Raw genomic sequence first — 15,084 nt, 5'->3', positions numbered from 1 at the left:
TTACATACATGACAATGAGTCAGTAACTATAAAAGGATAAAAAGTACACTAATAATTGTGTCATCAAACTTAAAAGGTTTTGCATTACAGAGTGCTAAAATCTGAGAAAAATTTAAGAAAAACATTAGCGTTAAATGTCTCAAAATGTAATTTATATTATATTACAGTTAACTCAAATGAGAAAAACTATATATATATTTTATATAAATAATTGTACTTCTTTACATCAGAACGAACAAATGAATGCAATCTCGAAGATGACAGCAGAGCTATTGGCACATATGTGAGCCAGCAGCCCTTTTCTCTTCTGCTCAGCGACAGAGCGAGAGAGCTCTAGTGGCCAAGCTGTCATATCCCTTCGTGTTACTTTGTAAGATGGACACAAGCGGGAAAACGGGGACTGATTGCAAGGAGATTTGTTCTGCCCTATTAAATATTTAATTAAAATTTTTATTTTACCTCACACTGGGTCACTGGGCTGCTTGGCATATCCTGACGAAACAGCGGCTAATCCCTGAGCTCCATCTGAGCTCCAAATAGAACTTTATTTAGGATTAATGTCTAAGTGAGGGCTGAATTACAGCATGTTGTCTGGCAGCATGCGCTTAATACTGGCGTCTGCTTGAGATGTGAGATGGAGAAATTAGAGAGGACAACACACACGCACACACACACACACACACACATGCACACACGCACACACGCACACACACACACACACAGCCAATTTCACACACATAATCAGATACAGAATTTTTTTTATGTGACGTCAACAGACCATGTGACATCTGGACAGATTTCCTATTTAATGCAAATCAGACAAACTGTTGTTTGGAAAAGATCCAGGCATGGTAACGGTACCTTCTACAATATCAACAGACAAAAAAAACGGATCGAACATCATTTAATATATAAACAGACTTTAATATTTTTGCTATAATGATCTTTAATGGTTCACTGAACCATTTAATATCAGCTGATTATTTCAGTTTATGCACTGAAACAGCAGATTATCTTGTAGCTAAGTAGCTATAATACCTGCTTCTTAGCTTGCTAAATGACAAGCTCATTTTCATGCCAGCTCATAACAGGCGTGAGATCAGAGATGGATTGCAGGCCACTTAAGATCTTCCACTTCAACCCATAGAAACTATATCTTCATGGAGCTAGTTTTGTGTACAGAAATGTCATCCTGGAACAGGTTTGAGTTTGCAAGTTCAATTCAAGACGACAAGATGAAAGATTCATGCTAGCACATCCAAAGACATCCTATACAGTTGTGTGTCTCTAACTTTGTAGTAACAGTTTGGGCAAGAACCAAATATGGTTGGAAAAGTCATACTTTTATTCATATAGTGTATAAATCATCTTTAGTAAATATATAATACAAGTCAGGGTCTGGTTCAAAGAGAGAGCGAGAGTAAAGGTTGAATGTGTTTGCTGAGAAACTAGCCATGGGCATCTTCAAAAGTCTTCCACCTAGATGGCCTGGGATTGGCCAGTGTCACTGTGATTGACAGAACATAAAACAAGAGAAAGCAGGAGAAAGAAAGTGCAAAAGATAGATAGATAGAAAGAGTAATGTCATTCCTCCTAGTCAGAAAGCACAGACAATTGTGCCCCCTTGGCTCCCGGGCACAGGTGGCTGTAAAGCAGAGGTCTTTAATCATATCGATAAAATGTCACTGTAGCTGAAGGCTGACCAATAGGATGCACAATTAATATCTGAATGGAGACCAGGATAAATTCATTAACCCTGTGGAATGCTTGGGTGGAAAGAAAAGCCTGGTTTGGAAGGCAAAGATTGCGTGACACAAACTCGTAATTCAGACTTTTTCCTCAGAATTGTGAAATATAAACTTGCAATTGCGAGAAAAAAGTCATAATTGCGAGATATAAACTCGCAAGAACCTTTATTTTTTTTTTTATTCAGTGGTGGAAATTGGCTTCCGAAGGGAAGAGTGCATCTTTAAAGCATTATTACATTTTTGGGATAGATTTTTGACGATTCTCTTTGAATTATGAAAATGTGAAATTTGGCATTATACAAAATTGTAATGCAATAAAAAATAACCGGGGAGTTTTTGAGTAGAAATAAAGATAATTGTAAAATAATACAATAAAGAAATGGTTTATTAATATTTTAAATCATTGGTAAATCGCTTTTGTATTAATATACTGCTGTTACTAATTTCTAATTGCATTGCAGTCTGTTTTAAAATAAACTATATGGACAAAGGTTTGTGGACACCTGACCTTAACATTGATAGGTGTTTTTTTTAACATCCCATTCCACATTTAGTCCCCCATTTGCTGTTATAATAACCTCCACTCTTCTGGGAAGATGTTTCATTAGATTTTTAGATAGAGCGAGGTTGTTGAAGTTTATCGTCCTCATTTAGCCACAAGGGTGTTAATAAAGTCTGATGCAGGTGAGGTGAGGAGGAAGTCAGTGTTCCAATTCATCCCAAGGGTGTTCGATAGGTGTGAGAGCAGGAGATCTTCCACTCCAACTCATGGCAACCATTTTTTCATGAAGCTTTGTACACAGGGGTATATTCAAGCTGGAATAGGTTTGGGCTCCTAGTTCAAGTGAAGAGAAATTTTGAATTCCTTTGAATACTGCAGCATTCAAAGGAATTCTATGCAATTATGTGCCTCCAACTTTTTGGGGATGAACCACATATAAGTGAAAAATTCAAATGTCCCAGTACTTTTGTTTATATAGTGTATATTATGATGTATCAACTATATTGTGATGCTTTGTCAGATGCCAAAACCACACATTGAAAAACTAAGCCATGAGGGAGAAGAAATGAAGACATGTGGCACATACATTGTCGAGGTGAGAAGCTTAAAAGTCTGATACCTGTTCCAGGAGATCCTCCACCCTCCTCTGCCAGGTATCTCTGGCCACCATGATCTCTACGTCTTTCTGCTGAGATAGCTGGCTGAGCGCTGCCTGTTTATCAGCCTCATATTCATCCGTCAGCTCCTCTTTTAGAGTCTTTAGCTCAGCTCTGCACACACAAACACAATCTTGGATTACTGATTAATGTGGGCTGCTTCTGTAGATAAACATGTTAAAATACCACTATCCAAAACATTTTCTTGATAGGAATCAACCATGAGTTAGCATGTAAGAGTTTCAAGGACCAAACCTGATGGAAACCCACAAAGGGACTAGGAAAACACAAAACTTTATGGAAACGATAACACAAGCTACGGTTTGAATCCTGATGCTGTAAGGTGCCAACGCAGTAAAAGCAAAATCAATATATTTTATTGTTTAATCATTGTAATATACACTATATTGCCAAAGGTTTGCAGACACCTGGTCATAAGTATGGTATGTGCTTTTTGAGCATCCTATTCCACATTTAGTCCCAATTTGCTCTTATAATTCCCTCCACACCTCTGGGATTCAGCCACAAGGGTGTTGATAAATTCAGGTTATGTAGGTGAGGAGGCCTTGGATGCAGTCAGCATTCCAATTAATCCCAAAGGTGTTCAGTAGGGTTGAGGTCAGAGCTCTAAAACAGGTTGCTCAAAATCTTCCACTACATTTTATGTAAACCATATCTTCCTTGAGCTGGCTTTGGACACAAGGGCATTGTTATGCTAAAAAAGGTTTGAGTCTCCTAGTTCAAATTCAGTGTAAAGTTAATTGTTCTGCATCCAAATATATTATATATATATATATATATATATATATATATATATATATATATATATATATATATATGATTGTTTGCCTCCAACTTTGTGGTAACATTTTGGGGAAGAACCACATATGGCTAAAAAGTCAGATGTCCCAATACTTTGTCCATATAGTGTATAATGCACATCCAAGGTTTTGAGGACTACTAAAATCTACTCTTCTGGGAAGGCTTTCCACTAATTTCTGGGACACAGCTATGTGGATTGGTGTTCTTTTATATACAAGAGCATTACTGATGTCAGGTGAGGAGGTCTGGGGTGCAGTTTCAGTTTTTCCCAAAGATGTTTATAGCGGGTGAGGTCAGGGCTCTGTGCAGGACACTCAAGTTCTTCTACTTCAACCTTGGCACACCAGGTGTGTAACAGGTTTGGACCCCATAGTTCAAGTGAAAGGAAATTATAATGATTTAGAAATAGTTCTTCACAATTTTGGGTTTACTTTTTTGTTGGTATGGGCATGACGATCAGGTTTCCATATAGGGAACTATATAATAAAAGAGCAAACAGGCTTTGTCACATATACCTTAAGCACAGCAAAATTATTTTGTTCGCATATTTCAGCTTGTGGCAGCCAGGATACGATGCCCCTGGAGCAAAGAAGTTTAAGGGCCAATCACTGGCAGCAAACCACTGGTCATTTCCTCAATACCCCAGAGCCTTAACCATTGAGCCACTACTACCATATAAAGCTCCCCTATATAATCTATAAAATACTTTTGCAATGTGAATTACCTCAGAGCATCCGTCCATTTGTGATCAAGCTCCTTGGTGATTTTATCCATTTTCTGCTTCTCCTCAGCTTTGATGGCAACGATCCTGGCCTCGTGCTGCTGCTTCTGGCTTTCGATCTCTTCCTGTGAAAAAAACACCATGTATCTCTCTGTGTGTGTGGATAATGGATCATTATCGCTAAAGACAGAGTGATTACACTTAATTGCACACAGGAATCATTAGAAACATTTGTTTTCCACACGGACGCAGAGAGGGAAAATTGTCATCCCCGGCTGCATTCACGACCAAACGGGGCTTAATTTGGCTTTTTCGAGCGCGCTATTGTTCTCTACGCAATGCCACAGTGCCCAGCTGTGCTGTGTAGATAATATGAATACATATTGCCTCACATGTAACATCTTTTTTTTCTTTCCACAAATGAGGCGTTATCTATTCGCATCATGTTTTTTTTTGCTGTGTGATTAACATGTACAGTTCTCGTTTTTTTGCAAAGTGTATGCGTGTCAGCAGAAAGCATTTTTTAAACACATAAGTGTTTTGAATGAAATGTCAGTGGGTCTTTTCTGATCGATTGTATGATAGGGGTGACCCAAAGTGCAGACCTGACATGCATTTATTAGAGAGAATCTGAGAATTAGGAGAAATCTAATCAACATTCATAGCAGGGGTTAAAAGATGAGCAGATGGTGTGGCTGCAGGCAGATCTATTAGCAATATTCAGAAACAGGCTGGTAGGTCAAAGCCAAAGGCAAGAATTCTACTAGTAGCTAGAGTAAAACAACACGAACTCGAAACGCCCTTGGGAAATCTCTTCACACACACGTATGGGCATCATGCTGAAGTAAACTAGCGGCATTTCAAGCAAAACTACGTTTGACCAACCTTTGGCTGCTTGTACCTCACTACGGGGATGTGTGTTTTATTAGCTTTGCATGTCTTGATCTTGATATGTCGCATGTTATTCCTGTCAAGATTGCTCAAGTTCTGTCAGATTTTGTGGAGACTATTATTAAACAGCAGTTATCAAGAATTTTCTGGCCTGGGTTGAAGAACCTGGTCTTCCTAACACTAAAATATTTAGCTAGAACAACTTGACAGCTTAAGGTTCTTATCCTTATAGAAGGTGAAGCCCTACCACAGGCTGTAAGAGATTTTATGTTAGGATTGCTATTGCTTTTTTGCCTCTTGTTTTCAGCCATTACCAGTTCTGTGATTTGATACTACTACCACCATGCTTCACTGTAAAAACGGGTTTTTTCAGGTTGATGAAGAGCACTCGATTTCTTTTTGTTTATTTTAACATGTATGCTCATTAATGCATGTACAAAGTAGTAGAATATCCCAAGTCATAGACTCCATCATGGCAAAAATAAGTGAATCTTTTGTTTTATTAGAATTTTTTACCTGTACATCAGTGAGAACATGGTTAGTCTCTCTCACTCTGGCTCTGGCAGCATCCAGCTCAATGAGCAGCTTCTCCTGGTTCTCTTTAAGTCGAGAGATGTGATTCTCAGCTGAATCCAGGTTTGTCTCCCCCTCCCTTACCAGCTCCTTTAGATGAGACACCTAAAGAAAAGTGCAAGCGAAAGCATTTATTCATCACTGAAACACAACATGCCTAGACATTTTTTTCCATAATATATTTATCTATTTCAGATCTTTATCTCTGCTCATTTATCCACCACCTCCTATAATCTCTAAATTCCCAGGACTTTATGGCATTTGTTCAAAAGCTGATATATATGGTGCCTCTATGGTTGTCCCCCCATCAAATTAAAGTGTTATTGTGCACTGTAGCCCTGAGTTGCTTCTCATGCTGTTTGATTTTGCCTAGTGTATTATGCACCAGTTGCCTCGAGTTGCTTGTTATGCTGCTTGATTTTGCCTGGTCCATGCTGATAAGTTTCACAGTACATTCTATTGAGAATTTCCAGACATTCTTCTTGCCAATCTCAGGATTCTGTTATTCTACTACATATGGAGGGCCCTAGACAGCTTTAAAAGTGTCTTACAGCTAAGAACCTGTGAAGGCAATATTCATTGTCTTGACAAGATATAAAACTAGAGTAAACATTAAAACCATTGTATTATTTAAATAAAATTTAACAAAAAAATATCCATGTATTAATAGCACTTTTTTTTTTTTTTACAGGTTTTATCCAATATGAAGGGCTTGAACTGTTTCCTGAAGGTCTTTTAATTTTATTTGTTAAGAGCCACAGAACTGGGTTACACCTTGCTTCTTTGTTTCTTAGGAACACTCAGAAAGCTCCACCTGACTGTTGCAGATATGATCATGCTTGCTAATGAGGTTCTTTTGTGGACCAGTTTATGGTAGAGAATGCTTAGTCTGATGATATCAGTTGCGTCAGCTAAAATTGACAGACATTCCTGGAATGCATCATCAGTCTCCAACACACAACCTAATTATTGGCCAGCTTGCAGTGCAGCAACATAGCTTTTTTTTTTGCTATGTATGATTTACCCTTAGGCCTTTGTACAATCTTCTTAAAAACAATCCATTCGGTGGTTTAATGGTTGGCAGACCCTCTGTTGAAACTGGGCATTCTTCCAGGTCAGTAGTGTCTGCACTTTAATAATAGATGTTGGAGGTTTGGCCAGGCACAAGTTTCTCTATTTAGTAGCAGAAACATTTCTTTAGCTGTATATATATATACAGTGGGTACGGAAAGTATTCAGACCCCCTTAAATTTTTCACTCTTTTTTATTTTGCAGCCATTTGCTAAAATCATTTAAGTTCATTTCTTTTCCTCATTAATGTACACATAGCACCCTATATTGACAGAAAAACACAGAATTGTTGACACTGTTGCAGATTTATTAAAAAAGAAAAACTAAAATATCACATGGTCCTAAGTATTCAGACCCTTTGCTCAGTATTTAGTAGAAGCACCCTTTTGATCTAATACAGCCATGAGTCTTTTTGGGAAGGCTGCCACAAGTTTTTCACACCTGGATTCAGGGATCCTCTGCCATTCCTCCTTGCAGATCCTCTCCAGTTCTGTCAAGTTGGACGGTAAACGTTGGATGACAGCTATTTTTAGGTCTCTCCAGAGATGCTCAATTGGGTTTAAGTCATTGCTCTGGCTGGGCCATTCAAGAACAGTCACGGAGTTGTTGTGAAGCCACTCCTTCGTTATTTTAGCTGTGTGCTTAGGGTCATTGTCTTGTTGGAAGGTAAACCTTCAGCCCAGTCTGAGGTCCAAAGCACTCTGGAGAAGGTTTTCGTCCAGGATATCCCTGTGCTTGGCCGCATTCATCTTTCCCTTGATTGCAACCAGTCGTCCTGTCCCTGCAGCTGAAAAACACCCCCACAGCATGATGCTGCCACCACCATGCTTCATTGTTGAGACTGTACTGGACAGGTGATGAGCAGTGCCTGGTTTTCTCCACACATACCGCTTAGAATTAAGGCCAAAAAGTTCTATCTTGGTCTCATCAGACCAGAGAATCTTATTTCTCACCATCTTGGAGAACTCTATGCGGGTTTTTCATGTGTCCTGCACTGAGGAGAGGCTTCCGTCGGGCCACTCTGCCATAAAGCCCCGACTTGTGGAGGGCTGCAGTGATGGTTGACTTTCTACAACTTTCTCCCATCTCCCGACTGCATCTCTGGAGCTCAGCCATAGTGATCTTTGGGTTCTTCTTTACCTCTCTCACCAAGGCTCTTCTCCCCCGATAGCTCAGTTTGGCCAGTTGGCCAGCTCTAGGAAGGGTTCTGGTCGTCCCAAACGTCTTCCATTTGAGGATTATGGAGGCCACTGTGCTCTTAGGAACCTTAAGTGCAGCAAAAAAAATTTTGGAACCTTGGCCAGATCTGTGCCTTGCCACAATTCTGTCTCTGAGCTCTTCAGGCAGTTCCTTTGACCTTAATGATTCTCATTTGCTCTGACATGCATTGTGATCTGTAAGGTCTTATATAAACAGGTGTGTGGCTTTCCTAATCAAGTCCAATCAGTATAATCAAAAATTTCTGGACTCAAATGAAGGTGTAGAACCATCTCAAGGATGATCAGAAGAAATGGAGAGCACCTGAGTTAAATATTTGAGTGTCACAGCAAAGGGTCTGAATACTTAGGACCATGTGATATTTCAGTTTTTCTTTTTTAATAAATCTGCAAAAAGGTCAACAATTCTGTGTTTTTCTGTCAGTATGGGGTGCTATGTGTACATTCATGAGGAAAAAAAATGAACTTAAATGATTTTAGCAAATGGCTGCAATATAACAAAAAGTGAAAAATTTAAGGGGGTCTGAAAACTTTCCGTACCCACTGTATATATATATATGTGTGTGTGTGTGTGTGTGTGTGTGTGTGTGTGTGTGTGTGTGTGTGTGTGTGTGTGTGTGTGTGTATCTTGGATTATTATTTGAGGTAGTGGTTAAATTGAAGAGCACTATCAATCCAGGCTTTAATACCACATGTAGTACCTGATATATAGATAAACCAATAACCTATGTGCTTTAAAACTAAAGCTAATTAAAGTATGTTCCAAGACAGCCATTTTTTTTTAAAGAACACTTTATTGTTTAATTTATACTAAATTGTTATTACTTCACATATGCAAGCGATGTAGAAAGCTGTGGTCAGAGCACAGGGTCAGCTATGTTTAGAAACCCTGGAATGGAGGGCATTGCTCAAAAGCCCCAAGAGTAGCAGGGTTTGCGATACTGGGGCTTGAACCCATGACCTTCTGGTCGGCAACCCTGAGCCTTAAATACTGAGCTACTACCTCCCCATTGAGGTATACTTTTACAACAATAACAGATTTTACTAATGATATAAATAGTTAAAGTCCATATGGTCCATTAGGAATAACCTTTGGAAAATTGCTACCTACCCTACCTACCTGACCCACGAATTTGCTCCAGTTTAGTTTACGTGCCTCATATAGCCAAAGATTTCTGTTCTAAAAGTTGCAATTAGTCTGGCTTAGTGTCTACTCTTTGTATGAAAAGTATGTAAAAGTTGTGTTTTTAAGCCTGGACTTGTAATTTAAATCTGCTTGCCTCTTCTTTCTTTGCTTCTAGCTATGATTATGGTGAGGCTCTAAATAACTTGTACTGTATTCTGACCTTTTAGCAATTGACTACAATGACCAGAAAACCAGATGTTCCACTAGATTTTGGAGTGTGCTTGTGAAGATTTGTGCTCATTCAGCCACAAGGGTGGTAGTACAGCCATATACTGATGTAGGTGAGGTGAGGAGGCCTGGGGTGCAGTCAGTGTTCCAATTCACCCCCGAGGTGTTCAATAGGATTGAGGCCAGTGCTCTATAGCAGCCCACTTTGAAAGTTGCCTCTCTTAGTTTCACTTTGTGTTTTTAAGCCTGGCCTTTTCCTATAGGTCTCCTTCTTTTCTTTTTTGTTTCTTGCTATATTTATTGTCAGGCTCTTGATGAGCGATGGACTACAATGATCATCTAATAGATCACACCTACCTCACTGCTATATTATGACTAGTATTATGGAAATGGAATACTATAATAGTTATGACAGGTCAGTGAAGAATCTGTGGTAAATCTTATTGGTAAACCCAGTGCTTGAGCAGTGTATGAGAGACTTCTGCATACCTCTTGGTTGGCAATGTTGAGCTTGGCAGTGAGCTCCTCACGGAAAGTATCCAGCTGCTGCTGCATGCAGCTCCTCTGTTCCTCCAGCGAGAGACGCCGGATCTCATACTGCTGTTTCATTTCCTGAAAATAGATTGAGTGTATACAATGGAAAGAGCGGAGAAAAACCCAGACAGGATGGTATGTATGACAAAACAGGTCTTAAAGAATTGCCAAGTGGTGGAAACTGAAATGCACCATCATTTCCCACTCCTGAAGCCAGTGGAAAGTGTAAATGAGGATAATGCCCAGAGCTCCCACTGATGTATTAAATGCACTCAGTCTATATTAATACTTATAGCAAAGCAGGAAGCCATATTTTTTAAATATATATAAATACATAAGAGCATCCAGCTTAGCCTTCCAGTCTGGCTATATACAGTATCTTTTCATCTTCTCAGCCCCAACCATTTATTATCCCTAATCATATGTACACATACGTTAATGAGCTGTTTTTTTTCTCTCTCTGCAGAATTGTGTGCGCTCTCCAGCTGCACTCTGTGCTTCTCCATGACCTCCTCGAGAGCCTTGACTTCGTCATCTTTCACTTGAGCAGCCTCCTCTTCATATTGAGCCCGAGCCTGAGCCAAATCCAGCTCGTACTTTTGTTTCTGGTCACATATTGACTGAAAACGAAGCACAGATGAGCTTTAGAGCACCAGGGAAAGTATATAAACTCTTGATAAGCTTATTTATCTGTAAAATCTGTAATTATAATAATAATTATGGTGTGCAAACTATCACTGCGGTAGATCTAAACCTGAAGTTGGGGACGAACTAGCACGCAAATCTATAAAAAGAGCTAGTACAGGAGAAGAACAAATTGACCTACTTTTTCCAGGTTGAGGATCTGCATGCGCTGCTGTTCGTCTAAATCCTGGCTCTGACTCTGCAGTCTGTCCTTCTCCTCCTCCAGCTGGACGATCTTCTCCCTCAGACGGCTCTGCTCCTGCTGCAGGTCCTTAATGGTGGCCTCGTGGCTCATCTGAGTGGCCTGCAGCGTGCCGATCTGACCTTAGACCGAAAACGAAATACAGTCTGTCAGGCACACAAACCACTTCTCTCAACAGACAGACAGAAACAGATAGATGGATGGAAAATTAGCAGGGAATTGGTGTTCATTAAACAGAATGCTCCAGGCAGAAAATAAATACAATGTAAAAAATATAATCTGATGTAACTGTGAATGTAATTGTAATGCAAATGTAATGAAGCGACTCCACTCCAATCGCTTGAAGTTAAAATCCCTGCAGTCCTTAATCATCCATAACAGTGAGATAATCAAACAGGAATTAATACACAGAACAAGGTAAGAGGATTCTGTGCCATCCATCTTGTCTCTATAAGAGTGTTTATGTGTGTGTGTGTGTGTGTGTGTGTGTGTGTGTGTGTGTGTGTGTGTGTGTGTGTGTTGTTTGTAGAGGGACCGTAATTGAGTGCCAGAGGCAATTCATTTACTGGCTTTGTGGAGGATTTCAGTGGCTTGCTGCTGCACTCGATCCCTGCTTCCCTCCAACTCATACTCCGTATCCTTCAGCTGCATCACCCAAATCTCTCCGTCCTGTATGGCCTCCTCCAGCTGCTTATGTAACTCCTGATCATGGAAAAAAAAACTTTTTTAACATAAAGAAAACTTTGGCTCATGCAAAACTTATTTTTATTGATTTTCTTTTTCAATATGGAAATTAGTATACTTTTTCTGGTCGGTTTGAATCTGAACGTGTTTTATTCAATCCTTAACATGTGGGTTTCCTAGATTCCAACTACCCCCCACCCCCACACACTGGCTCTGCTCTCCCACCACAATGATCCACCCTCACACCATATAAATCATTAACAAACTTCCTTAAAAAAGGTTAAACACATTTAATAATCATTGCAAAATTGCCTAAAATGTAAACATATAATGCATATTCATCTTCAGATAGTAATAATTTAATTGGCTGAGGGTGAGGGTGAGGGCGGCGGCAGGGCAGGGGGCGCTCAACCCCAAGCTGATTGTGCCTTAGTCGACTGCCAAGTTTATTAGGAGCATGATTAAGATTATAATTAAATTCTAATACCATCCATTATAATCTTTACTTATTATTCATAAAAAAAATCCTATTCCATGAGATCTCAGTGGATTATAAATATGAATATGGATCATTACCTTTATGGTGACCTCTGCGTTATTAAGAGAAGCCTGCAGCCTGTTGGTTTTGTCGCGGCTCTCACGCGCCTCCTCCTGGGCACGGTGCAGATCAGAGCGAAGTTTGCACAGCGTCCTTTGCAGTGCAGCCTCCTGCAGCTGAAACTCCTTTCTGAGCTCCACTTCGCTTCTCTTCCAGGCTAGCAGGTTCTCTGTGGTGAGTTGCTGCGTGCGCCTCATGGCCTCGAGCTCACGCTCGTAAAAAGCGCGCGAGTCATCCAGCTTCACCTCGTACTCCTCCTCCAAGTTCTCCTTTTCCTGCTTCAGCTCCTCGACCAGCTCCTCAAGCTCAATTAGCTCCTCCTGATCTACGCACACCGAGGCGCTCTGGCTCTGCTGGTGGTTTTCCATCAGCTCCTGCAGCTCGTGATGATGGATAGATTTGAGCTCGTCCATCGCTCGCTGCTTCTCCTGCTCGATTCGTGCTTCCAGCTGGCTGAAGGAGCGCAGCTTCTCCTGGAACTCGCAGCGCAGCTCCTCGGCTTCACGCTGCATAGAGGTAACCCGCTGCGTGTGCTGCTCCTCCGAGCTGAGGCGCATCTCCTCCACGCGACGCCGGTACAGCTCGAACTCGGCCAGCGCTTCGTGTTTCAGCTGCTCGTGCAGCTCTAGGGAATCCTCCAAAGCATGGAGCCGACGCTTCAGCTCTGCTTCGGCACCCATCCTACTCCTGTACTGCAGGATCTTCTCACGTGTCTCGCTCAGGATGTGCTCAAGCTCGTCGTCATGGGTATCCTTCAGGGAGCGGATGGCCTCTTCGTGCTCGTCATTTTTGGTGTTTAGTGCATAAATGACCTGCGATAAACACATCATATAAGATTTCATAATTACAGGAAATAGAATTTGACCATATTTGTGATTTTGATTTATTTATTTTTTGTTATACAGAATCTGATATAAACACACAAAGAGAGCCGGCTGTTTTATAGCTGCTCTAACATAAGCGATAACAGGAGAGTATTATATTTACCGTGTTATTTGCTCAGCGATAATGCAAATAAAAAACACAAAAATAAAAAATACCACTCCTTCGATTGACTTCTTATGAGATCTGGCAAAACTTTGCCTTTTTCTTTTCCTGTTCTGGAACTTAACGCTTACTTCCTGTTCGTTTCTTCCAGCCCGTTGGACGAATTATCTTTTTTTTTTCCATCTTCGATTCATCCCACGCGCCTGCTCATCCTGTCTAATTAGCATACTGTAAACTGTTTGACTCGCTGTGCCTGTAGTGTTGGGAGCCTATCATTATCAAAACATGCGCTGCTCCAAAACAGAAGAGAAAATAAAAGAAGGAAAAATGAGTTTGGTTTTTTTTCTTGCAAATGAGCTCATTGTCAATTTCTGATTCTGATTTATATAACATTCAGTTTTATGCAATAATATTATGGTAATTGTTTTCCCCACTCACTTCCCCCAGATAGAAAGAGTTTGTATTCGTAAAAATCGACAGTATGATGCATTGCATGCATTAAAACAAACAAACAAACAAACAAACATAAACGACTGAACATGCCAGAACTGAAGTTGATTGCAGTAGGCTTATGATGAGGTCATGTAGTAGCCACAGTCTGTAAACAATGTATGAGCAGTGTGTGAGCAGTGTGTGAGCAATGTGTGAGCAACTTGTGAGCAATGTATGAGCAGTGTGTGAGCAATGTATGAACAGTGTGTGAGCAACGTGTGAGCAATATGTGAACAATGTGTGAGCAATGTGTGAGCAGTGCAATCAAGAAGGCAGACCTTGGTGAGCTGGGCTATTTTCTTGCTCATCTTTAGGTGCAGCTCGTGTGTGTACTCCATGGCGAGTCCCGATTCGTACAGCAGGTTGCATGATGCTGAACACGGACTGCTTCCCGATGCACAGGAGGCAGGAGCACCAGGATTTCCTGCAGGAGGAGGAGGAGGAGGAGGAAGGTGCTGCTGCTGCTGCTGATGTTGCTGTTGCTGCTGCTGGTGCCGTCCTGCTCCCGTCGCCATCTTCACGCTCCGCTTCACAGCATTGTTAGAAGATTCTCTGCGAACGATGGTGCACCAGAGCTACATCAGATCACACAAAAGCATCCCCCCAGATCGCCCTCCCCTCCCCCTCTTCCTCCTCCTCCTTCTTCCCAACGTGCATCAAGCCGCATCCAGATGCGTCATGTGGTGATCGGTGCGCGCGCCGGATGAAGGTGTGTGTGATGTGTGTAATGCGTGTGAAGAGCCACCGACCATAACCCACACACACACACACACACACACACACGTCGTGTTCCGCCTTCTTTTCACTCGACCTCACTCGCAAACCTGCTTTTAAAAAAAGTCACGTGACACCTATGACGACTACGACGGCCGCTGCTCCATGACGTCATGTCGTTTCCAGTGCGCTCCTTTACACTATTTGACATCATCCAGTTGTTCAAACAAGCATACACGCTCCTGGCTCATACAGACATCCCAGATTCCTAGTTGCTTTATCGTACACACGATTTATTGTTCATTTCATATTGTGAAACTTTCCATAACTTCATTGAAATGATGACTAGCACGTTTTTTGAATGATGGAGGAAACCGGAGAACACAGAGGAAACCTACAAAAGGTGTGTTGTGACAGGTAAAACTACAGATTTAATCACAGGCGCAAAATATGGAGCTTGCAGTATATGCTGTGCATTGGGGGAGCACTTAGGGGGCGCCATTGCATGTAGTGTATTTATTCTTGTATTTACCCCTCTTTTTTGGGTGGAGGGACAGGTAGGGGGCGTCAACCATGAGTATACCCCGAAGTAAATTTGCAGTTGCACCCCTGACTGTAACCCAAGTCTGGGTCC

At 41.1% G+C, this 15,084-nt stretch overlaps 1 protein-coding gene across 2 annotated transcripts in view; it reads right to left on the bottom strand.

Moving 5' to 3' along the window:
* The window catches only part of fam184aa (family with sequence similarity 184 member Aa), a 29,305-nt gene extending 14,576 nt beyond the window's left edge, over positions 1–14,729 (bottom strand). Inside the window, exons 1-9 of one of the 2 annotated variants that reach the window (XM_083550303.1) lie at positions 14,015–14,729; positions 12,236–13,069; positions 11,542–11,677; positions 10,916–11,097; positions 10,524–10,709; positions 10,045–10,167; positions 5,857–6,018; positions 4,453–4,574; positions 2,870–3,020 (exon numbers count right to left, since the gene is read on the bottom strand). In XM_083550303.1, the coding sequence (XP_083406429.1) occupies positions 2,870–3,020; positions 4,453–4,574; positions 5,857–6,018; positions 10,045–10,167; positions 10,524–10,709; positions 10,916–11,097; positions 11,542–11,677; positions 12,236–13,069; positions 14,015–14,251 (2,133 nt within the window). In that variant the 5' untranslated portion in view covers positions 14,252–14,729. The remainder of the gene's footprint in view (positions 1–2,869; positions 3,021–4,452; positions 4,575–5,856; positions 6,019–10,044; positions 10,168–10,523; positions 10,710–10,915; positions 11,098–11,541; positions 11,678–12,235; positions 13,070–14,014) is intronic. The other variant, XM_083550302.1, reaches the window with a different exon arrangement.
* Between the last annotated feature and the right edge of the window lie 355 nt (positions 14,730–15,084).

This window comes from Silurus aristotelis (assembly GCF_946808225.1).
Source record: "Silurus aristotelis genome assembly, chromosome: 9".
Classification (NCBI taxonomy): Eukaryota; Metazoa; Chordata; class Actinopteri; order Siluriformes; family Siluridae; genus Silurus; species Silurus aristotelis.
Note: the sequence above shows the minus strand (reverse complement) of the source record. Positions and strands in the feature narration are given on the sequence as shown.